Raw genomic sequence first — 24,620 nt, 5'->3', positions numbered from 1 at the left:
CATCTGTCTGAATCAAAGAAAAGAGGTGTCTTCATAGTGTTTGCAGAATAAAGAGGCTGTGTGTTTATCTGAGTGAGAGTCCCCTAGGGGACTTTAAAGAAGGAGCGTGCATGAAGACTGATGTTATCGCGGGTGTCAACATGTTTTAGTGAGCCACAGACATTCCACAAACACACACACACAGCACCATCTAAACCGATCCTAACTACCATTTGCACATCTATGGGAATTACCTTTACAATACAGAACCGCATTTCATCTCAAACCCTCTTTTCAAACCACATGTCGGTAAATTTACTGACAAGATAGTTGTTGTTACTGCCCGATGCAAAAAAAACAAGAGTTTCCTGATAATTTGTCAGCGGAGTCTCTTTGGAAATGCCTGACATGTCAAGTGTCTGTCAGTAACATGGTCAGTACTAAGCAGCCATTCGTGTGTTTGTTATCTAATCACTTTCGCTCGTTTTAACTGTAGTGAAGTTAAGATGGCCTCTTAACTCCTTCCTTTGACAGCATGAGTAGTAATCATTAAAAGTAGAGCTGCAACAATAAGTCAATGAATACATTCTATAAAAATATTTTGATAATAATCCTTTCAGTCATTTTAAAGCAAACATGCTGTGAATGTGAGGATTTTATGTCAAACATGATAGTAAATTGAATATATTTTAGGTTGTGGACTGTTGAGGACCTCACCATGAACTATGAATTTTTGATATAGATGGCAAATCCACAGTAAAAGAATAACACTAATAACACACTTGATGAACGATGCATACTTTTTTTTTAAAGAATGAAAACTGTCTTTTATGCATGCTATGGAAAATGTATTTGAAAAATATCATTGTTTGTCTACCATCCATCAACCACAAGAAGGAAAAAATAATAAAATTCCTCCCAGTCTCCCAAAAAAACATTATCCCTGTAATTAGCTTGATACATTTGCCATGAGACTGTCTAGGAAAACAACACTACTCATGAGGCTGAAATTCCAGTCTAATATCAACACTGTTAGAGAGCAGCTCTCTTTTTTTTCTCCACTATATTTACTTCAGACTTCAAAGCATGTGCATCTCATGACCTATATATGGAGGTCAACATCCACTAAGTGTGGGGGAGGAGAGTCCTGGCTGCTTGTGAATGTATGCATACATGCATGCTTGTAGTGTGCAGCATGTGTGTAGTCATGCGTGTGTGTGTGTGCATGTCTGTGCATCTGTGCTCTTGAGGATTGCACCACCATGTCTGTAATAAAGCTTAATACCACAAAAACAGAACATACTTTAGATTCTTTTTTCATTTTGCATATTATTTGCATTTCTCTGCTTGAGAGGGGAGGTTAAAGGTGGAGGATTCTTCTTTTTTTCTCAAGGACATTCAGCTATGTGGATGCTTGCAGTCACAGAGGATTTCTAATTGAACAGCATCTTCCTCATCAATAAATCACACTGCAGCCCTGTTACTATTCTATTAAGATCAATTAAACCTACATCAGATTCACAAAAACGATTAAAACCTGCCTCTCACATATAAAGAAAATTGTCTAAAATTCCCAACTATGAATTTGCTCTTTACTTACTTTAAAAAGCGAGAAAGGTGTTTTAGGGTGAGGTTTTTATTGCTACACCATCCTATATACAACTTTTAATGAATAAAAAGGCACAATACATGTTATGTCACACAGAGAAAAGGGCAGAATTTGTAGTTTCAAATTTAAAAGCCTCGTCTCTCGAGTCAACAATGTGGATGTGTTAATTAGCCTTTTGATCAGCCTCCACCCTGATACACACACACACACACACACACACACACTCATGCTAATCAGAAGGACACAGGGTTCTTTTTAATACTGCTCTAAATGAACAGTCATGTGACCTCCCTATCTCTCCCCCTCACTACACACACACACACGCAGCCCTTTCAGGGTCCATAGTAGGGGGTCTATTTAACCCCTTAATTAAAAAGCACAGAGGAGGCTGTAATCCTGTCAGGGCGAGGAGGGTGATGCGGCGAATGAGTTGTGTGTGTGAGAGAGAAAAAGAAGAGTGAAAAAAGACAGATAGACAGACAGCGGTGAAAGGGTTTCCCATTCACACGTTCCTTCATCACCAGGGAGGTAGCCAAGAACATGGCGGCCACAGCAACAAGACCATAGCAACGTCACACAATCCAATTCAATCCACCCCTTGCCTCTTTGGCTCCCTCTCTGATGTCACACATAGAAGCACGCGACAGGCGACCCCGCCCCCCTCTCTCTGTGGATCAGCAAGCGAATAAATACTAGGACTTAGAACCCTAATGGGGGTCAAAATCCCAGATATTACCTCCCTCCCTGTTCCTGCTGATACAGTAAACCTAAGACTTTAAATAGACAAATAGATTAGGGATAGACAGCCAGAAGGCCGGCTAAACGGCCGGCAAGGCAGACAACTAGTCAGCAAGTCAGCCAGACAGCCAATCAATAAAATGGACTATCGGTGCTGTCGATAGGCACTGCAGCCTTATGCAAAGCCTGGGGACACTGGCCTTTCTCCTCTCATCCTCTGGCTTTGATTGGCTGGGTAGGTTAGGGAGTAGTGTTAACCTATATATGACAGGCTACATTACAGTCAGTATGGGCAGCCAGGCACATGCACATACACACACATACACATGGAAAGCAGTGTAAATGCACACACACAAAGACAAAATGCAGGCTACATTTGGCCACGTGTTTGGGATGGAGCCTATGAGCTGAACAGTCCAAACATAGCAGGGGAGTGTGTGTTTGTGTCTATGCGTATTTGAGAGGGACACACACACACACACACACACACACACACACACACACACACACACACACACACACACACACACACACACACACACACACACACACACACACACACACACACACACACACACACACACACACACACACACACACACACACACACAACAGGGATAGCCAAACAGCAAAGAGGAATCTGGGGGATGAGCAGATTAGCAGTCATGCTCAGGTTAACAGTTCAGTTCAGGTTAATTCTTTGGGTGTTTGGTGCTCACATCCACACAAAAAACAAAATATTAACCATTATGTTCTAATACAGTTAGAAACACAACTAACCAAATAACAAATAATGTTGGCAATATTTTTCTTTGACTTGTAGGCCGTTTTGTAGCCGACAAGCCAAAAGGAAATAATAATGTGAAAATACACATATGCAACATATTTATAGGATATTTATGCTGGATTTCACAGAATACAACTGTTGCCACTCTTTTTTTTTTAACCCATAAAACATTACTGAGTGACAACGGTGAATACATGTCAAAGTAGTTCAAGAGTAATCTGGCTCTGTAAATCAGATCTCGAGTGATCCGAGTACAACCTTGTTGCAAGCAAGATAACCCTGTTTAAGTGTTTACCCAACAGACACATTTCTGGAGTTCATGTAAACACACTGATCGCCTTTCTAAGAGGAAGCTTTTAAGTACAGCGGGCACAACCAGGCATGTAAACCACTACTTTTACAAATGCAGTTGACAACAAAGGGAACTGTAGTATACAAACAGACCAGTGAGAATCTGACCACTGGTATGTGGTTCTCTGTACCCCATTTCCTTGTCTTGGATTTTCATGGACTCGTTTCTCTGCCGTCTTTGTCTTTCTGTTTCCACTGGGCCTCTTCCCATTCCTCTGCCACTGTATCCATAGGTACTGCAGCTACACTTATGGAAGCCATTGGATGCATTACTTTGTGCAGAAAAAACACTTAAAAGCTATAAAGCATTGAAACAAAATTCAATGTCTCAAATGAAAGTCAAAATAGTGCACAGTTCCTTCAATAGGTCAACATATTCATGCCAAGTTTCACCTCTTAACAGAAATATTTTACTTGGTCACTAATTAATTGTACTTTAACTCTGCTGTTGTTAATTCTCAATGTTAAGCTGCTATTAATGAAACGCAATACTTCCTGCAGATGTTTCAGAGCGAAAGGCTTCGAGGGAACAGAAGGGATTCTGCCCTCCGAGCCGCTGAAGGGCCTGTAACATGAAACGGATCAAGGAAGTGTTGAGTTTGCGTTAACAGCAAATGAGCACAACAGCAAATTAACACAGGAAAAAAGGGAACAGATCGGACATAAGTCAAATATGACGCAGGGTGAAATGGGAAACTGGAAATAAACACCTGTCTCTAACAATATCGCAAGTCTCAAATAAAGACCTGGTTCTCTCTTCAGTTGCATAAATGGTGCATGCATCATTACATACAAACACAATGTTCAACAGTTGTGGCCAATTCGTGCTCATACGAAATGCAGCACATGTGACCAGTTAAATAGAATCTCTGCTATTTCAGAAATTCCAACTAATCTCAAGAATCGATTACATTAAATGTCGACCACTGTATAAATCACTGATATTAAAAGGTGGATTTTGCTGAAAACTGATGGCAAACCTGTGTCTAAAGCCCTAAAATGGTCCCTGCGGGGTTTAACATGTCCTTGGCTCTGGGGTTTCGAGTGCCTCACATTAACACAACGTTGTTAAAGTTTTGTCCTGTCAAGGTCACAGCTGCCGTTTCCTGTCTGACTTGATACACATCCCCAGACACACACACAGAGAGGATGGCATGACATAAAGATGATTACAAGGAGTGGTCAGATTTATGTCCGATTCTACACTTTGATGCAGAGGGCTGTTGAGGGCTGAACTGAACAGACTGACAATCCCAGCAGCAGATCTGCCTGCCTCGTTTTCTCTAGTCCAGCTGGAATCCCAGCTATGTCTGCTGTAACCAGCTCAGGAGAACACCAACAAAGGCTTCTGCGTGCTACTCAAAGAAAACAGAGGAGAGAAAAGGTGGGGTGGGAGAGGTGAGGCACGGACAGAGCAGGAGACACAGAAGTGAAGGAGAAAGACAAAAGATGGAAAGAGTGAGAGGCTGCAGTAGGTGTTGAGACATGATTTAAAAAAGAGGGATTACAAGAGCTGAGAAGTGTAGAACAAATGATAGAAGGAAGACACAAAACCAGGTGATAAAAGAGAAGTAGGGTGATTCAGGAATGGCATTTTAGAAATATTTCATGAATTCCACATGCTAAGATCAACTGTGTCTTGTGCTTGATTCGATAAAAACGGTCTCCATTGACATGAATTTTGTTCCTCAAGATTGCTGTTTGGAATAGTGAAAAATGCCTGTAATAATTTGCCAGATTTCCAATTGACATCTTCATATGTCTTGTTTTATTCAACCAACAGTGCAAAACCCGGAAATGTTCAGTTTACTATCACGTTTGACAATGAAAAGCATGGAATAATCACAAATGAGAAGCGGAAACTAGCTAAAGTTTGACAATTCATGCATTAAAACAGTTAACTCTTCATTTCTACATTAGACTGCCTCCATTTCTCTTATAACTTAAGTCTCTGAAACAGTGAAGAGCTCTCATTCAAAGACAGTCGAGAAAAATGGATGTCATGTTGAGATAAATAACCAGGGCAGAGCTGACTCATATGTCTCTTTGTACGCAGCCTCTTCTACATTCAGTCTGTAATAATAAAATGTTGCCAGATGGCTGTCTAACCTCAAAGTATTCGACTAGAGCAAACAAAGCCATAAAAAAAGCATAGCATACACATAATATAGCCTCCATATGTTAGTATAACAGTTACCAGAGAATCAAATGGTGCATCTGACCGTCTACAGTACAGAAAAGGAAAGTCATGTTCAACAAAAGACCAAATGGATCCACATAGATGTCATTCAGTGTTGCTCCCTCTCCTAAAAGCTCATTGGTTCAATTCTGAGTGTGTTTGTGTATACACGACGTGTCGAAAAGCAATTTCTGTTTTGAAAAGAAGTGTTGACAAGCTTAGTGAGGACTACATTATGTGCATATGAGCCTACACACTGCACTTACTGTAATGTGGCCTTTAGAGAAAATAGGGGCTATGCAGTGTTTCAAATCTGCATTCAGCATTAACAGATCCATACTCACTGACTCTTTATGATAGAAAAACCACTGGTAAGGACAGGAAACGTGCAGATGAAAATGCTGGAAGGTGACGGCTACCTTCATGTTATTTATGCTCTCATCTTCATGTGTGCAGCCTTTCAGACAGATTTACAGTACAGGCATGCATGGATCTGTCTGAATACTTGAGCCAAAGGAAATATTAAAGTGAAGAACAAGACGAACAGCATTCTTTTCACAATCCACATGTTTAAACTCTCTACGCACAGAAAAAAATAAGTTATTCGACTAATTTTCAGGGTTAAATAGGGTCAGACTACCATGCAATGCACGGTGTTGTTTGAAAAGACACCCACTGCACCAGTAAAAATGACAAATGTGTGACTGGAAGAAAATCAAGTAATCTCCTTTTTTATTATTGCAACTGTCCATCTCACTCACATAATTTTTTTTCCAACAGCTGGCAGAGGACAGACTGACTGCTTGACCGAAATAAGAAGAAAAAAAAGGGCCAACGAGCCAGCACGGGTCTACAACATTTGGCAGGAAAGCAAAGAATTCAACTGGACAGTCGTCACTTGGACAAAATTTTAATTGGCTCCCACTTGCTGAGCGGGAAAAACTAATTGGTTTGACAGCAGTGAGGAGGCAATGTAATTGGCTAGGTAATGTCAGTCAGAAGAGGGCAGTGGGGGCAGGGGTGATGGAGGGGCGGGGGGATTGGTGCCATCTGGGTGTCAGCAAACCGTTAGATAATCCCAGGGTCTCCCAACACTTCTCTCCCATGGTGTCCCAATGACAACTGCTGCCAACCTGTCTGCCATGTCTCTTGCTTGGTGCAAGACGCAGACACTCAACAAAGCATTGCCGCAGATTATACAACAGCTGAAATCGCCAGTTAAAATTAAAGTTTAAAGCAGGTTTCATAAACCAGATTTTTATAATTATTCATGAGAGACTAAAATATTTTAACGCTTATTAATGTGTGCATATCTTTTAATATTGTATCATCCGTCATGGGAGGCAAGTGTGGTTCTTGGCTGTGCCATCACTAGTGTAGTAAACTCCAGCAGGGTTTTTTTTTTTTTTTTTTAATCTTTGGTGTGTGTGTGTAAACAGCAGCTACTAGCTGGAGGCGAGCACCAGCGGAGGCCCTTTTTAGCATGACTGGATCAATCGCAAGCAGCGCAGAGCCAAATAACACTCAAATATATTTCAAGCTGTCACAACAGAGGGGGTAAGGAGGAAACAAAATGTGAAAGTGAGAGTGTGTGTGTGAGTGTGTTTTGGAATAAATGCAATCCCTGTTAATTATCACCTATGGTTCTTCAAAGAAGTCTGGAAACTCACCTGTGGTTTTTAAGCTATTTTTAATGAGAGAAAAAGCCCAATGCAAAGATGGAGGTAGGGAAGGAGGGATTACAAAACATCCAAGTGGTCATTTAGTCAACATTGGATCATGTAGCCTGTTTCAATGACATTTCTGTGTCTGAATTATCCCACGTTAAGTAAAAAAAGCAAAATGAAGATATGTCTTTGATGGGTTCCATCAAACTATAAACACCCCCCAACAGCAGATTTTAGATGCATGAGCTGTAAACATGCACTTTTGCTTGAGTCTATTTCAGCTCACAGAGTCTGCTGGAGGTTACCACATAACACCGATAAAGTGGGAGCGGCAGACAAAGAGCAGACTCACCAACACTAACACAACATCTGACCATTACTGTAGGCCCTCTGTGTGGGAGGGTGGCTGGGCAAGACGACTAACAACAGCTGCCCGACTCCAAAACCCAAATGCAGGCGCGCACATACACACAAAAAACACCCACAGATATAGACATACTCCCACAGCCACAGAGGCCCTGGATGTAAGAGAGCACACACACACACACACACACACAAACACACACATATTAACACACAGAGTTGGCTGTGACTGGCAATCCCCGACATCCTGTCAGGCGATCTCTAAGCCAGTCACAGTTCATTTCAACTCAACGCTGGCTCTTCTCTACAGCAGCACTCGACCAACCATAGAAAATTCTCATCCAGCTCATTCAATTTATTTGCAGACAGAAATCCTACTGAGGATGAACATCTCAGAGGAACTGTAGTGTTGCTGTGTGGCTTTGGGAAACCAGAGCAGGAATTTGCATTTTGCGTGACACCCTCTTGCTTTTTTCCCCTGTCTCGTTAAATGGCTTTTAACCATTTTGGCGAATTCTTTGCTGTCTCACTCACTCCAACCCTTCCCCCCACATATCCTTCCGGTTGCTCTCCATTATACAATGTCCCATATGGGAAATTACTCTAAAAATACTGCTGAATTGTTCACCATTTTGAAGAGGCTGAGTGCGGAGGAGGAAAGATGCCCTGGTCCAACTGAACTTGCGATAGACTACCTGAACACCTTTTTCTGCTATGAAGGATACCTGTTAGTGTGTAGAAGTAGCCTGGAGGAGTAGGAGGAGGGAAAACAAGCATGGGAAAGAGAGGTGAAACTTGAAGGTAGGCAGTTTAGTAGAGTGACACAGTCGAGCAGCAGGAGGTTGAGGTCAGTGGAAGAGGGCAGAGCAGGAAGAACGGGACACCATCCAGAGACAGGAAACGGCTAGTTTGGTTTAATCTGCTCCTCATGCTGCAGAGCTACAGCTTAACCCTCCTAAATAGCAGTTCACACTGGTTATTAGGTCCAACTCTGCACAAATACAGAGAGAGATTTATGCAAAAGAACAACTTTCCCTTAAGCATGCAATCGAGGTGATGAGAAGTTGCCCAATGAAACTGCAACACATTATAATCTCTTGGCAAGAGGAAATCAGTTCCACTGGGAGCAGGCTCTGTTGAACAATCCTTCGACAGGCGAGCACGAGGAGTAAATGCTGACAGTGTGGAGTTTGGCATTAACGGAAAAATATGAAAAAAACTGGCCTGCAAGCGGGAAGGGGCAGTCTGGAGCCAGACAAAGGAATGGAAACCTGTCCTCTATCATGCTACTTATACACACACACACATTAGGAGATGACAGAGTAGACAGAACTGACAACTCATGCATCAGCATCCTCCAGCCTCCTCCTCTTTCTCCCAATCAAGAGATCTGCCAAAACACCTTATTAAAAACAAACAAATGTGTGTCTGTGCTGGCCTGCTATGTTAGCCGCTACATTCTGCACTGCTACCAGTGTTTCTCACAGCTTAAGGCTTCTATTTCTAGTTTAATCTATGGCACAGCAGGAAATGTGAGCTCTGCAGCTTCCAGGGGCGGGGTGTCTTCCACTCCTCTGCAGATGATAGTCTAGGGTGACTATAAAAACAGAGCTACTGGAGGTTTTTGGAGGCGCTTGCTGTTTCCTTGTACTGTGGATGCATGCAGACAACCCGCACAGCTCCAAGGGGTCCGGACAATAACTGTCTGCGAAGATTTCTGACTGTGTGGCCCATTATTGCCCTCAATACAAAGTCCCATTGTGTGTAGCCTACATTCACGTCAGCAGACAATTTCAAGTGCTGGACAGAGGTTCAGGTTCTTGAAGGATTGCTTAATTTGCTCATCAGGGGATGACCCCCCCACTAAGCCCCAGGGTGGGTATCATTTGTGAGCCCTCCTCCACAGCACTAGTCCCAGTACATTGAGCAAACAGATTGCACATGTATCCATTTAAGTGTTGAAAGTGGCACCATAGTGGCCAATGCAGAGGACAGATGGATTGATCTGTAACATTTCTGAATCTGTGTTAAGTTACTTACATTTCAAGCATGATTTCATTCAGGTAAATCCCATCCACTAATTCAATATATTCCGATAATGTGTTGCCATCAGTCACTGTCGGCTGCCCGGCTGTCTTCACCTGGAAATACATGGAACAATGCAAATAGGTGTTAAGATAATCAATAAACACTTCAAATGAATTGCTTTCACGGGGCTGGGGTGTTTAATTAGTGAGTTTAAGATTCATTTGAATATCTAATTAGGGATCTTACCCAGCAGACCAGAGGCGTGAGCATAAACTGCTCCAGCAACGGGGTGAAAACCTCGCTTTCCATATTTTTCCAGGGCAACTGGCGCCGTTTATTTCAGCAAATATGGTGAAAAAAATGCGCACTCCTTGGGAGAAATACAGTATGGCGTTTTGTTTAGACTCCACTCATGTGGCTGATTCAATTAAATCGACGCTCATTTTGGCTAAACAGCCGCTGAAAGACGTCAAGAGAGGGGGGGAAAAAAACCTTAATCCACAATCTGCAACTGTTTCCAAAGGCTGGTTTTGGCTACTTCATGGAGAGAGGTAAGAATTCACATTTTTTGTTTGTTTGTTTTAAAAAGCCTTAAAGCTAAAAAAAAAAAAAAAAAAAAAAGCAGCCTCTAAATTAAGCCTCCGGATTTGGCTATTTATCTACAGAAATAAGCAGCGATAGAGTACATGAGACCTGTACCAGGTGTGGTTTTATGCAAGCAGCTCACTGGAAAAACGGACTGGTACCGGGAGAGAGAAAAAAAGATCCAGCTCACAAAAACATTAACGGGGAAATATTCCTCCGGTGCGACACATTTAAAGAAAATATCAAATGTAGAAATCTCCAGATGTTTAAGGTCCTGGTTTTAAAGACGTCGGTTTATTCCTCATATTTATTGTAAACGTGGTTACTCGTCTTCTCCAGTGCGTCTCCGTTCAAATGCTGCATACTACTGTAGAGAGGCAGCTGAGGATGACTGGAGGACACATAGCACCGCCTCCATCTCTGCCTCCCCTATGTGCATCTCCCTCCGCCTCCTTTGCTTCTTTCTAAAAGAAAAAAAATAGGGCATCCATATCATTTAGATTCTTTTTAAAGGTCTTGCTGTCAATTATATGCATTCGAAAACAACAGGACAATGTCATGGTTTCAAGAGTAGTTTTGTAAAGGCTTTTTTTAAAGATATGATGCAGAAAGAAATGGGAATGGAATAAATGTGCATGCAGCTTTAGTCCTGTAGTTTATAAGCTATGCATACTCAGTATTTTGTGCTTATTTGCTCATCGCCCTATAAAAATACAGTGAATGTATGAGCAGCTATTGTCTGCATTTGCAGCATACAGCATATTGGAGCAGCAAGGTAAGTAGGCTACTGACACCTGGTGGTAGAGAGGCTGCTAACTGTACAGGAGGTTGGTGTTGAAGCCTGATCCAGTAATAAGGTTTGTTTTTTTAAATAGAAATGAAAGTGTTCAGGCCTTTTCTCAAAAAAATACTCCATTACATTTATCAAACTGCAGTAATAGGTTTTTCCCTGAGTGTGTAAAATGCATCATTTACATTAGATGTCGCATATGTGATCATGCCTGGTGTCATCTTGGCGTTTGATCTGGTGTTAACCTGCATCTCTATTTGTTCTGCAGGTGATCATCTAACCTACATAACCCAAGAGCCAAGAGCCAACAGTGTTTCCGGGTCATTTAAGTCTGGCTGCAGCAGGCAATTGGGTCTCTCTCACTCAGTCTCTGCTCGTCCCAGCAGGCCCCTATTTGGTTCGGTTATGTTACTTTAGTTATTCAATTGGCTTTTATACACCTTCACCACACACACAAACTTCTATTCATGCATATCACACACTACTGACATTACTCATTTGCACACCCCATACTTGACATATTCAGTTAATTCTTTACTTTAGTTCAATTTGGTTTAGTTTTTGTCAAAGTTTAACACGGATGTGTATTCCCTTTTGTTGTGGCCACTTTAGCCAGGTCATAGAAGATATAACATCCTGATTGGCAAAATATGTAATTTAATAGGCAGGTATTATAAAAATATCATGCAAGATCCAGAAAATATTATACAAGAATCAAATTCTGATCATTAAGGATAATTTGTGATACAAATCATTTCAAACTATAGGGCGCCAAAATAAAGATTATTTTCAATATTGATTAATCTGTAAATTATTTTCTCAATCAAACATCAGCCCAGAGCCCAGATGACATCCTCAAATGTTTTGTTCTGTCACAACTTAAATACATTCAGTTTACTGTCACAGATTACCAAAGAAACCAGAAAATATTCATGTTTGAGAATCTGAAATTAGATTTTTTTTTTCTTGAAAAATGACTTGAAAAATGATCATTCAATTATCAAGACAGTAGGTGATTAATGTTATAGTTGTACTCATCTAATTGTTGCAGCTCTATGTTGAACTGTGATCCAAAAAACTGACTTTGGATGTTTTATAACTTCTGTAAATACACCAAAATACCAAATATATACCAATCTACACCAAAATATAGTTGAGGCATTTGCATGAATTTAAAAACTATAACTAAAATATATACGTCTGACATCTTAATTGAGTCAGGATTTGTAATTGGGTTCTTTCATGGGGCCTGAGAGCAGCTATTCACTACAACTTTGAAACAGGAAATGCACAGCCAGCGGCTATTCTTAACGCACAGTGTTTCTTTTAGCTGTATTAGCAGCAAGGTAATAACAGTAAGATAAGTGCAGACCCAGAATCATTCAATATAGAGGTTGGAGACACCTAATCAACAACTGATGAATTGCTCTGTCGGTGTCAATAGGAAGCAGAGGCTGTGGGGCCAAATAGTCAATTAAAACACAATCACTGGTTTGGGAACTGGAGCCCTGGGTCACCTCTCAGGAACCCAGCTGGAATGAATGGATTATTGTTTGTTGCCCCTAAAACTTTTAGTAAGCACAACTCAGCAGTAGCTCTCTTAGAGAAGCACATGGTCTCATTTGCATAGAGAATAACGGTTGCTGTTGTTGGCGTTTTGGCTTGAGGGTACACTGTATTCAATCCTGGCTAGACCTGTCTTGTTTTTTGCAGAGCGTGTTGGACCGGAGGGATGTAAGCTGGGTGAGTGCACATCAGGTTACAGAGTGAAATGTAGCACATTAAAAATGCAGCGAATATGCCAGAACAGCCTTCAAATAAAAACACCAAAAGCAGGATTACATTTTATGTATTTGTCTTTCACTCAGGCTGAATTGTTCATCTTCATCGAGACATTAAACCATTTATCCCAGGCTTTGCTTTTCATTTTTGAGAGAAGTCACATATATTTTTAAATAGTAGCTGACCATATCTTTAACCACCTCTACAAGTGGAAGACTGGTTTTGGGTCAAATCTGACATCTTGGCACTGCAATAGTACCATTTAGAGAGTCCTCAAAACCAAATGTGCAAAATGTGTACTTTTTGTAAAAATGCCACTTTATAAAATATTTTGTACTCTGGATACCAGTGTTACTGTATGATTTAACCTTTTTCTTCCTCCCCTCCAAATGTCCTGATACAATGTAAGTGATGGGGGACAAAATCCAAAGTGGACCTATCAGTGAGCAAAACTGTATTTAGAGGTTTATCTGATGATAATATGAGACTTCAGCCATCTTAGTTGTCAAACAAAGTAGCTTTCACAGTTACAAGCAAAGATTCCCTTTATGTGTCCTGACAGACAGCATTTTCCTTTTCAGCTGTAGTGGAAGGATCACGACAAAAAGGAGTAATATGGCATTAAAAAGAAAGTGATATGGACTTGATTTGACTCAAAGCTTCATATTAGCTTCAAATAACCTTTTTAAAAACATTTTTGCTGGTTTTGTTCACCATCACTTACACTGAAAGTGTATTATGAATATATGTTTTAGTGGAGGAATGATTACAGCAAGAAAAACGTGTCAATGTTGATTTGGGCACCCAACAATTGTTTTAGGACAGACTGGAAAATGTGTCAACCTATCCTTTAATATCCTTTAAAGACCCTGGAAAATGTGGTTTCAAATCTTAAAGAGAACCAATGCAACTTTTGCTAATGATTAAAGTATAATGGTGCCAAAATGTAGTCTAACAGTGGCACAAGCAGGGAGTAATTGTAAAGCCTTAAAGTGAATCAGTTATATACTTTAAACAACAATATCTATCTGAAGTTTTCTAATGTTAGTTAACCGTAGCCACCATAATGGTCATACCAGGCCAGGTAAGACAGTAGCAGCAAAACCTCTCATTGTATTGAACCAGGAAAAGGTTTATTTCTTGTTAATTTAACTTAACATGCTCTCACATTAAGTATTTATTTATAACATTTACTATTTGTGACTAAATTTCCAACAATCAAAGTTTAGGAAAACACCTATAGTTATTATTATAATGGTCAAATCTTTAGCTAATCTGCTTCATTAAGATTGTGCAATTGAGTTGTTTGACAGTTTTGCCAACATACCTCACATCTGTCATCACATTTTGATTCACATGTGGCTAAATCTGGAGTGGTGCAGAGGTGATGAACATGACATCACCTATTTGAGTCCTACCTACTACTCACTACTGAGAAGTGCGCACTCATGTAAAATAACCAAAAATGTCCAACTTTGGAATAAAATGATTGAGAAAACAAGCCTTTGGGGCTTTTAATACCTTTTATGCTGTGTTCTCTAATCATTGTTCTGTCCATTCCTCCCACAGCAATTCAGTCTCCCCTTACAAATCAATGAAGTTTATCTTATCTTAATGAGGTAGAATGAAAAGAGGAGGAATTTGCTCCAGGATCAAATCAAATCCAGCCTTTTTTCCCCTGAGTTAACAAAGCAACCTACACACATCTCTACATGCTGTATCACCCCGATTAAACACTGACGCAGATAATGATCTTTCATGGTTCATGTAGTGACTGCTAAACCACACAGCAGCCTGAGCACAATTATGTTCTCCTAAATTACTGTAGGGGATTCAATGAATATTTTGTACAGCTCAGTGTGTGTTTGTTTGAGTTGGATTCATTACGGGGTGCTCGTGTCCATTTCATTAAAATGTATTACTCATGATGCTTTTAAGGAGTTCTGTCACAAAACAGCGTCCACCTCCACCCAAATGACTCAGTGATTGTGCAGACCCAAAGCAGCATTCCTCACACACACTCAGCTCTGAAAGCTACCGTAAACTACCCAGTAGAAACCCACCAACCGCCTCTTTTGGCTCAAAACCCTGCGGAACCACTGCACACATGGAAACACACATACATTTTTCCTCTAGTTGGTATTAATGTAGCCCAGGGAAAAGAATACGCTGGCCACAAAGCACCGCTGCTCTGAAATCCACAACAGCAAAAATAAATTCCCTTTCAAAACTACCAGAGGACCTTGCACTACCTTTCACATATAAAAAATCTCTGTTTGTCTCATCAGTGCAGTTTTCTGTTAGTTATTTCACTGGAATTTACAAGTAGCCACAAATATTTTTGAGTTGGAGCTGTGCTGACCTCATGCAGCTTTCATTGTTAATTGGGCTGACTAATGTTGGACAGAAACGTTTTGAATAAATAGCTTCCTCTTTTCTAACGTAACCTGCATTGACTTCACAAAATGAGGTTATATGACTGTTAATACAGATAGATGAGTAATAGAGTTGAAATCTCTCGTAATCTGAGTCATCATGCCTCAGAATCATTAACATCACAAACATTAGGATTCATCCAGGGGGGAAGAAATGAATGTTCGGTGAGTGTTTGCTGTGTTTACTTGTCATGAACCAGCAAAAGTTAAAATACTCTGTGATTACACAGTATGTGTCTTAGACTACTAGATAGATAGATAGATAGATAGATAGATAGATAGATAGATAGATAGATAGATAGATAGATAGATAGATAGATAGATAGATAGATAGATAGATAGATAGATAGATAGATAGATAGATAGATAGATAGATAGATAGATAGATAGATAACTGATCAACTGATAAGGGGGCAAAGGAGTTTTAAAATGTTTCAGCTTATACCACTGAGCTCTGTATCTTCTGTCTGATGAGCTCATACTCAGTACTGAAAACGGGATGGGTCATAGAAGATACTAATTACCTGCCTGAGTACACACTGGTCAAAGAGAGACTTCAGTCTGTAATGACCTTTCTGCCCAGTGATTTTCATCATGGTCTGAACCAGATGTGACCATTTTTATTTTGATGAGACAGGACAGTTTCCAAATGATAAAATAAAAACATTTATTCAACATTTTTCGATTGACTCGGTTCAGGTGTAGACCCTGAATATTCAGGTGGCCATATCAACATTGAGAGTTTTGTTGGCTATAATCATTCCTCCTGTTCATAAAAACTATTAAAAAATCCTTCGTAATGTTTTCAGGGTAAGTGATGGTAAACACAAGTTCTACCATACAAAAACGTTTATCTGAAATTAATATGAGACTTCAGCAGTTTGAGTCAATCACATTAAGTCGGTGTATTCCAAAGCAACAGCCATTTTATTATAAAATTTCCTTTTAATGTTTTTCTGGACAATGTTTTCTTGTTGAGGTGCAGTGGTTGATAATAACCAAAATAGGGAAATGTATACTTAAAAAGGCTGTAACTGTGAAAGCTATCTAATTGGTTTGACTAATTCAGATTACTAAAGCTTTACATAATCATCTGAATTATAATTTTTTCACTGAACAAGGACTGTCTGGTTGTTTATCCCTATCTTGATTGAAAGGGCATTTTTAAGGGAACAGTCAGTCAGTATGAACAGGAGAAATGATTACAGCAAGCTTAACCTGTTTCAGTGTTAGTATTGTGTTAACAACAACTTAATGAGTTATGTTTTTAATTTAAACATCTCCTCTAGACCCAGGGTGGTGCAGAGACATAACAGATATGAGGTAATAGTATCAGCAGGCACACAAGTTATGATAATAATAATATATCTTCATGAAGGCAGGATCAAAACAAGACTGCAGTCAAAATAAAAAAATAAAACAGATTTTAAAAAGATCATCAAACATAACCCTGCCTATCTAGCTTGACTAAATAATGTAGAGATCTAACCTCTATCTTAGCAGTGGAGGTCACTCTGCTCATCCACTCTGTCTTATCCTGTAGCATCGCTATGGGAAATCAATGACCAACACTCAAATCTCCATTTGAAATGATTAAAACCCCTGTGGGACAGGGCGTAATTGCATAACATTACAGCACAATGATTAATACATCATAACGTTGTGTGTTCAACTCTTTGCATTCTGTGAAAATCTTTCATTTTACCTGATGCATCTATTAAAGGAGTTTTATCTTTTAATAATAGATTGATGCATTTCACACTAGCCCTTATTGATGAATGAATAAATACACACCACTAAAATACACTTATTTATACACTTTCACCAGATTTCTAATGACATAACATATTTTGTTGGCAATAATCACATTTTTTTTGTTCTGTTTATTGTTTTATCAGCCCAGCATGAGCTACAGCACAGTCTGAGGTCCTCAAGAAAAATGTTTATAACCACTCTAGATTCAATGCTTGAGAGCAAAAGGTAATCAACTCTTTGCAGTCCAGGCCTCAAGGCTTTAAATCCCTCTATCTGTGCTCTGTCAGAAAGGTTTTTTAAATCAACAACACTGCAGGAAAGCACTGTTAAGGAATCCAGGTGTCAGAGCTATAATGAAACTAATGTTTGCACTTACTTTAAGTACTTTTGGGATATTTTATGCCTTTGTTGCAGAGTTGACATTATTTTGAAATGAGAAAGGAGAGATGGGGAATGATATGCCAAACTCAAAGCGGGGATGTTGCAGTTCATGGTTGGTGCATTAAACCTCTGGGCCAACAAGTAAACAATCTAAGGCTTTTTATTCACTATGTTTCATGCATTTCATTGTTATATTTCTCACAGGATTTGTTTTACTCTCTGTAAATCTATTGGTGAGTCCTATCAAAAAATGCTACTCTAATAAAGTTCTTGAAAATCGCTGTAATTTTCTTACATTTTTGGCTAGACCCTGTCTGAACCCTGTCACTGTCTGAAGCCTACCTTAGGTTATTGCTGATTGTGCATGTATTATAGGCTCAGACACTAACCCACTAAACTATAAATCATCATTAATATCCAGACAGTCTACACACACACACACACACACACACACACACACACACACACACACACACACACACACACACACACACACACACAGTGGGGGGTTTCTAATTTGCATCCAATCGGTAGATTGATTGTGTGAGGTTAATGTATTATGGGACCTGTGCACTGCACTGACAATGGTTACATTTGAATGTATAAGCAAATAGTGCCTGATAGGCTTTACTATCATCATTCATGTGAGTATAAGTATCTTTACAATATATATACAATAACATTATATACAATAACAGACACATAATGTGATAAATACATACATAAGTGTATTATAGTTTAAAGTCTGTTAAGGTAAGCATTTGTCCATCACAAAGAGAAACCTGGTCTCAAAGTATAAATGCTGACCATAATGAACTTGTAGTACTGCCCAAACCACAATTCTGCTCTACTTTGTTTTGAGATAGCGGGACCTTATTGCGTGGATCAGTGCCATGTGCCATAATGTAATTAGCATGCTTGTGACAAACAAAATGATGCTCTGCCAATTCAAGTCACAATGAGCTGTCACAGTGCTCCCTCAAACTCATGCATGTCCATATCAGTCACAAGGAGGTGAATCTAATTACTGGCCAGTGACAGACATGAGCAATGGTGTGGTCTTTCAAGAGAAGAAGTTGAATGTAAGCAATTTCAGTATCACAAGTTGACAGAAATTAATAAACATACCCAATTCTGCAGTATTTATTACAGGTTAATATGAAATGTATTATTAGACATGAAAAAGACTGTTGTGTGAAGCTTTAACTGCACGTTCAGGATAACAATCTGATGATAATCTTCTTTTAAAGGTGCAGCCATGTCAGGTTGCCAGGGACCCAGAAACCTTCCCACCACTGCTGTGGAGTTGGCGTGTGTGTGTGTGTGTGTGTGCGTGTGTGTGTGTGTGTGTGTGTGTGTGTGTGTGTGTGTGTGTGTGTGTGTGTGTGTGTGTGTGTGTGTGTGTGTGTGAGTGTGTGGGTGGGTGGGTGCAGGCTGTCCTGTCATCACCTCCTGATACACAGCATGAAAATCAGAAAAGCACTTATACAGCATGGTTGAAATCATTTTAAGGGTCACAGAGGTCTATGTAAAATGACAAGAATATGGTTAAAGAATGGATTGATATATAGACTGACAGTCAGTAGATAACCAATTGATTTCTATGTTGGTCGATGAATATTTACATGAGGAGATTCGAGCAAAAAGTAGAGTCTGTTCAAGTCAAAGCAGCACAGCATCCTCCAATGAGCTGTTTATGATCCCTGTCTTCCACAAAACACTGATGGGTCCATTACACACTAATAGTCCATGGCTCTGTTTTGTAATAATGAGATCTGAGTTTGTCCCGGAGTCATGGAAACAAGATAATACCAGCAGCAGGCCAGCTGACAGTCTTGCCTGGGCCCGGGAAGAGATAATCTTAGATGGGCCCCCACGCACCCGGATTTCTCATTTTCCCTTGCTCTTCCTCTCCTCTTCTCTCCTCTGCTCTTCTTCTCCTCTCCTCAGTGTTGGGGAAGCTACTTTGCAAGCATACCTTGTAAAACTACATGTAGTTCAGCCTGACAGTAGTTTGGACAAACTACCCCTGGAGAAATGTAGTTTGTAAAACTACAGCTAAAAAAAGTAGCTTTAGCAACTACTTATACTCATTATACTCATTTAACTCAGCGTTAAATAAATCAACATGTGGTCTATATGAAACTAAATATAATAGCCTACAAAAAATTCACATGCCAGCAGAAATATGCCTCTAGACTCAGTTTTATTTTTTTAAAGAAAAAAAGCTGACATGTTGGTCAACATACTGTAGGTTCACCATAGACATGTTGGGTAATATAAAGAGAAAATGAAAATCCTACCCCAATACCCACATGTAAATCAGAAATGTAAATCAGTCTACAAAAAGAGGCAGACATATTCTAGATCGGTTTGTCTTGAACAACAATGTTGGCATGTCATGACATGATTCATGCCTTTTTTAATTTTTTTTATTTAAAATAACATTTATATTATATAGGTCTTTTTTTTATAAAAAAAAATATTTCATGTGCAGGTGGTCGAGTGGTTAGACCACATGCCATATACGCTGCTAAATAAAGGCGTCCATGCCAACAAAAATATTTCATGTTATTGACCAAAATTGTAGTTTGTAAATTGAGTAGTTAAACTACAAAAAATGACCCAAAAAGTAGTTGAAATACTTGACGCAGCAAAACATATGAATGTAGTTTAACTACCAGCAAGTTACAGCAAATTGTAGTTAAGCTATGTAGTTCAACTACATGTAGTTTAAGTCTAACCAACACTGCCTCTCCTCTGCTCTTCCTACTCCTACTCTATCAGACTCGGTCATTTTAGTGGGCCATAGTGCAGGATCGCTGAAATACTTGGGTAAAGTTAGAAAGAGATTGGCAGATTCGAACTTCAGCTATCAATAGCTCACAAACGAAACATTGTTAAAACATAAAAAAAATGTCTCTTTCCTATCGTAGTAAGGTAGACTATTGACTACAAACTCATTTTCGCCAAAACGAGTCGTCCTCCAGGCTGCAGGAAATATATTGCTTTCTATGCGTTGCGGGCGGAGAGGCGAGCGCTTAGGGACCGTCTACAAAGTGCAGTACCAAAGCGAAAAATATTCAATATCTCCACTTTTATTCACTGTAGTCTCACCAAATTCACTCCACACACCAACGGTCACCTGATAATCACACTACAACAGTTATTTTTACAAAATGTGCTTGTGTATAATACTTCAATATCATCACTGTCATGTGCTGTCGTTCCATTGATTTCCCTTCAATAACTTCAATATTATACACAGTAGTCTTCACTATATTCACTCCACACAACAAGGGTCACCTGATAATCAAACTACAACAGTTATTTCAGAAAAAAAATCGTTTTGCATATTTTTGGGGAATTTTATTGTGAAAAATCGTCAATAGCGTTAATATTATACACTGTATACCCCATCCTGAGGAGGGCGGAAAGGGCGCAGCTCAAGAGATTGGTTGGCGTGGGACTCAGACCAGACCTTAGGATGGAATGCACGATTTGGGCGCAGCAGCACTCCAGCGTTCCCAGGCAAGAAGCGGCAGCACTCTTCATGCACGGAAAGGGCATGTAGCTCACCCACCCTTTTTGTCGACACAATAGCCAACAAGAATGTAGTCTTGAGCGAAAGCCATTTCGGCTCAACCGTTTCCAGAGGCTCGAACGGCCCATGCCGCAAGGCTGACAAAACCATCTCCAAATCCCATGGGGGGACACCCGGCCTCCTGGGAGAGGGAGCAACCCTACAAGCCCCCCTAAAGAACTGAGCAATAAGGTCACAACAACCCTGTGCCAGTTTACGAGGCCCAACATGGGCCGCCTTTATGGCTGCCACCGTCCCCCTCAACGTCGAGGGAGACTTGCCTGCCTCTAACAGCTCCTGAAGGAACTGAAGGATACCAGGGGCCATACAGGAGAGGGGATCCACGTGTCGTGAGGCACACCATGATTGAAACACCCCCCAACGATAGGAATAAGCAACCCTGGTCGAGGGAGCCCGGGCCCCCTGCAAAGTACCCACTACAGACTGGGGGAATCCCAAGGCTAGAAATTCGGCCCTCTCAGGGGCCATGCCCAAAGCCTGAGGCCCTGGGGAAAAGGATGAAAAAGAGTTCCCTCGGCCTGGGACGGGAGGTCCCGGCGAATGGGTAGCTCCCACGGTTGTCCCTGAAGAAGGGGCGGAATCTCGGCAAACCAAATCATCTGGGGCCAATTGGGGGCCACCAGGATGAGGCTGGACTCTCTGTAGGAGTTGGTGCAGGAGGAGGAACGGAGGGAAGGCATACAGGAGGCCCAGTGGCCACTGATGTGCAATCGCATCCGTCCCTAAGGGAGGATTGTCCCTCCCCATGGAGAAAAAGAGGGGACAATGAGTGTTCTCCCTGGATGCAAAAAGATCTGCCACGGCTGTGCCGTAGCGATCCCATATTCCGCTCACAACCTCTGGATGCAGCTGCCACTCTCCGGGAAGGGGTCCCCCCCTGGAAAGCCGATCTACAGCAAGGTTCTCCCGACCCGGCACGTATGTGGCCCTCAGGGACTTGAACTGGGGATGAGCCCACTCCCATATTGCCCGAGCCAGTCTGCACAGGCGAGGGGAACCTATGCCCCCTTGCCTGTTGATATATGCCGCCGCTACTGTACTGTCTGTTCTCACCAGCACATGGCGGTCCTGTAGCTCTGGCAGGAAGTGCAGAAGAGCCAAATGGATAGCCTGCAGCTCCAAAACATTTATGTGCTGCGCTAACCAGGGTCCGTGCCAAAGGCCGCTGATGCCCTTGCCTTCGTGGACAGCCCCCCAGCCTACCAGGGATGCATCTGATGACATAACCTGGCGACGCAACACAAGCCCCAGTACCGTCCCACGTGCCAAGTTGGTCGGCCGCCGCCACCAACGGAGAGCCACACACAGTCTGCGCATCACCAACACGCTGGCCTGCAGATTCCTCTGTGGGCAAAATCCAAGGTCTAGGAGGCAGCGCTGCACTGGGCGCATGTTCAGAAGAGCCAGGGGTATGACATGCACTGTGGCTGCCATTAACCCCAAGAGGCGGAGACATAGCCAGGTCACCCTGGCCCCAAGCCGGAACTGAGACAAGCAAGCCCTGAGGGCGGCCTGTCTCACAGGAGTCAAGTAAAGAGTCCCTGCCCTGGCATCCAAACACATGCCTAGGAACTCCGTGGACTGTGAGGTGGTGCAGGCCTAGGTACTCTAAGTGCTGCTGGAGACGAGCCACATCTCTGCGGCACTGCCCCTCCGAGCGAGCACACATGTTGGCTGGCCTCCAAAAGGACCCGTAGATCACTGGAAGCAGCAGAACCTAATTGAGGTGGTCTTGGCTGTGGGGCTGGTCCCGGCCCCGCCGGATCATACCAGACATCTCTTGTGTGACCGGCAAACCGGTGTCACAAGCCGCCACGCTTTCACCAGCCCGGGTAGCAAAGACAGTCGCAGCAATCCAGAGAGGGGCCCGTAGACCAGCTCTCCCGAACTCAAAGTAAGTGGATATTGTGCACACAAAACCCATATGTAGAATGGAGAGATAGTCTTGACACGATATAGAACATGTGTTAGAATATATATTAATAACTTTTCCTCAAGCTATTTTTTTATATTCAAAGTCAAATGTTATCCACCAATAAGAAAATGTAGTAGACCTAAAGAGAACACCAATGCCCATGTTGCAAATATTTAAATCACTCCAGTTCTGAAAAAAAAAAAGTTTATTGTTTCAGACATTACTGTCAATACTGTAAAAGGAGCTCACACCTGAGTCAGAGTAATTTGAAAAGCTTAATAAATGTTTAGATTGCCATCACCTATCAAATAATGAAAAACTATGTACAGATGTTTCAGTTGTGCAAATGTAGCATGATTTTGGTGAGTATACAGTGTATAATATTAACGCTATTGATGATTTTTCACAATAAAATTCCCCTAAAATATGCAAAAAGTTTTTTTCTGAAATGACTGTTGTAGTATGATTATCAGGTGACCCTTGTTGTGTATAATGATTTTGGTCATCCTACAGTGTATAATATTAACGCTATTGACGATATTTCAAAATAAAATTCCCCAAAAATATGCAATTTTTTTTTCCTGAAATCACTGTTGTAGTATGATTATCAGGTGACCATTGTTGTGTAGCATGATTTTGGTGAGTAAACAGTGTATAATATTAACGCTATTGACGATTTTTCACAATAAAATTCCCCAAAAATATGCAAAAAGATTCTTTTTTCTGAAATGACTGTTGTAGTATGATTATCAGGTGACCCTTGTTGTGTATCATGATTTTGGTCATCCTACAGTGTATAATATTAACGCTATTGACGATTTTTCACAATAATATTCCCCAAAAATATGAGAAAAGATTTATTTTTTTAATGAAATGACTGTTGTAGTATGATTATCAGGTGACCATTGTTGTGTAGCATGATTTTGGTGAGTATACAGTGTATAATATTAACGCTATTGACGATTTTTCACAATAAAATTCCCCAAAAATATGCAAAAAGTTTTTTTTCTGAAATGACTGTTGTAGTATGATTATCAGGTGACCATTGTTGTGTAGCATGATTTTGGTGAGTAAACAGTGTATAATATTAACGCTATTGACGATATTTCAAAATAAAATTCCCCAAAAATATGCAATCTTTTTTTTCCTGAAATAACTGTTGTAGTATGATTATCAGGTGACCTTTGTTGTGTAGCATGATTTTGGTGAGTATACAGTGTATAATATTAACGCTATTGACGATTTTTGACAATAATATTCCCCAAAAATATGATTTTTATTTTTATTTTTATGAAATGACTGTTGTAGTATGATTATCAGGTGACCATTGTTGTGTAGCATGATTTTGGTGAGTATACAGTGTATAATATTAACGCTATGGACGATATTTCACAATAAAATTCCCCAAAAATATGCAAAAAGATTTATTTTTTTTATGAAATGACTGTTGTAGTATGATTATCAGGTGACCGTTGTTGTGAAGCATGATTTTGGTGAGTATACAGTGTATAATATTAACGCTATTGATGATTTTTCACAATAAAATTCCCCATAAATATGCAAAAAGTTTTTTTCTGAAATGACTGTTGTAGTATGATTATCAGGTGACCCTTGTTGTGTATCATGATTTTGGTCATCCTACAGTGTATAATATTAACGCTATTGACGATAT

General features: G+C 40.5%; 1 protein-coding gene across 1 annotated transcript in view; it reads right to left on the bottom strand.

Annotated features, from left to right (window-relative positions):
- The window catches only part of LOC133991641 (girdin-like), a 66,038-nt gene extending 56,028 nt beyond the window's left edge, over positions 1 to 10,010 (bottom strand). The window contains 2 exon segments of the mRNA XM_062430128.1: positions 9,714 to 9,814; positions 9,948 to 10,010. Coding sequence (XP_062286112.1) covers positions 9,714 to 9,814; positions 9,948 to 10,010 — 164 coding nt within the window.
- Positions 10,011 to 24,620: the final 14,610 nt, after the last annotated feature.

Source organism: Scomber scombrus, chromosome 12 (assembly GCF_963691925.1).
Source record: "Scomber scombrus chromosome 12, fScoSco1.1, whole genome shotgun sequence".
Taxonomy (NCBI): domain Eukaryota; kingdom Metazoa; phylum Chordata; class Actinopteri; order Scombriformes; family Scombridae; genus Scomber; species Scomber scombrus.
Note: the sequence above shows the minus strand (reverse complement) of the source record. Positions and strands in the feature narration are given on the sequence as shown.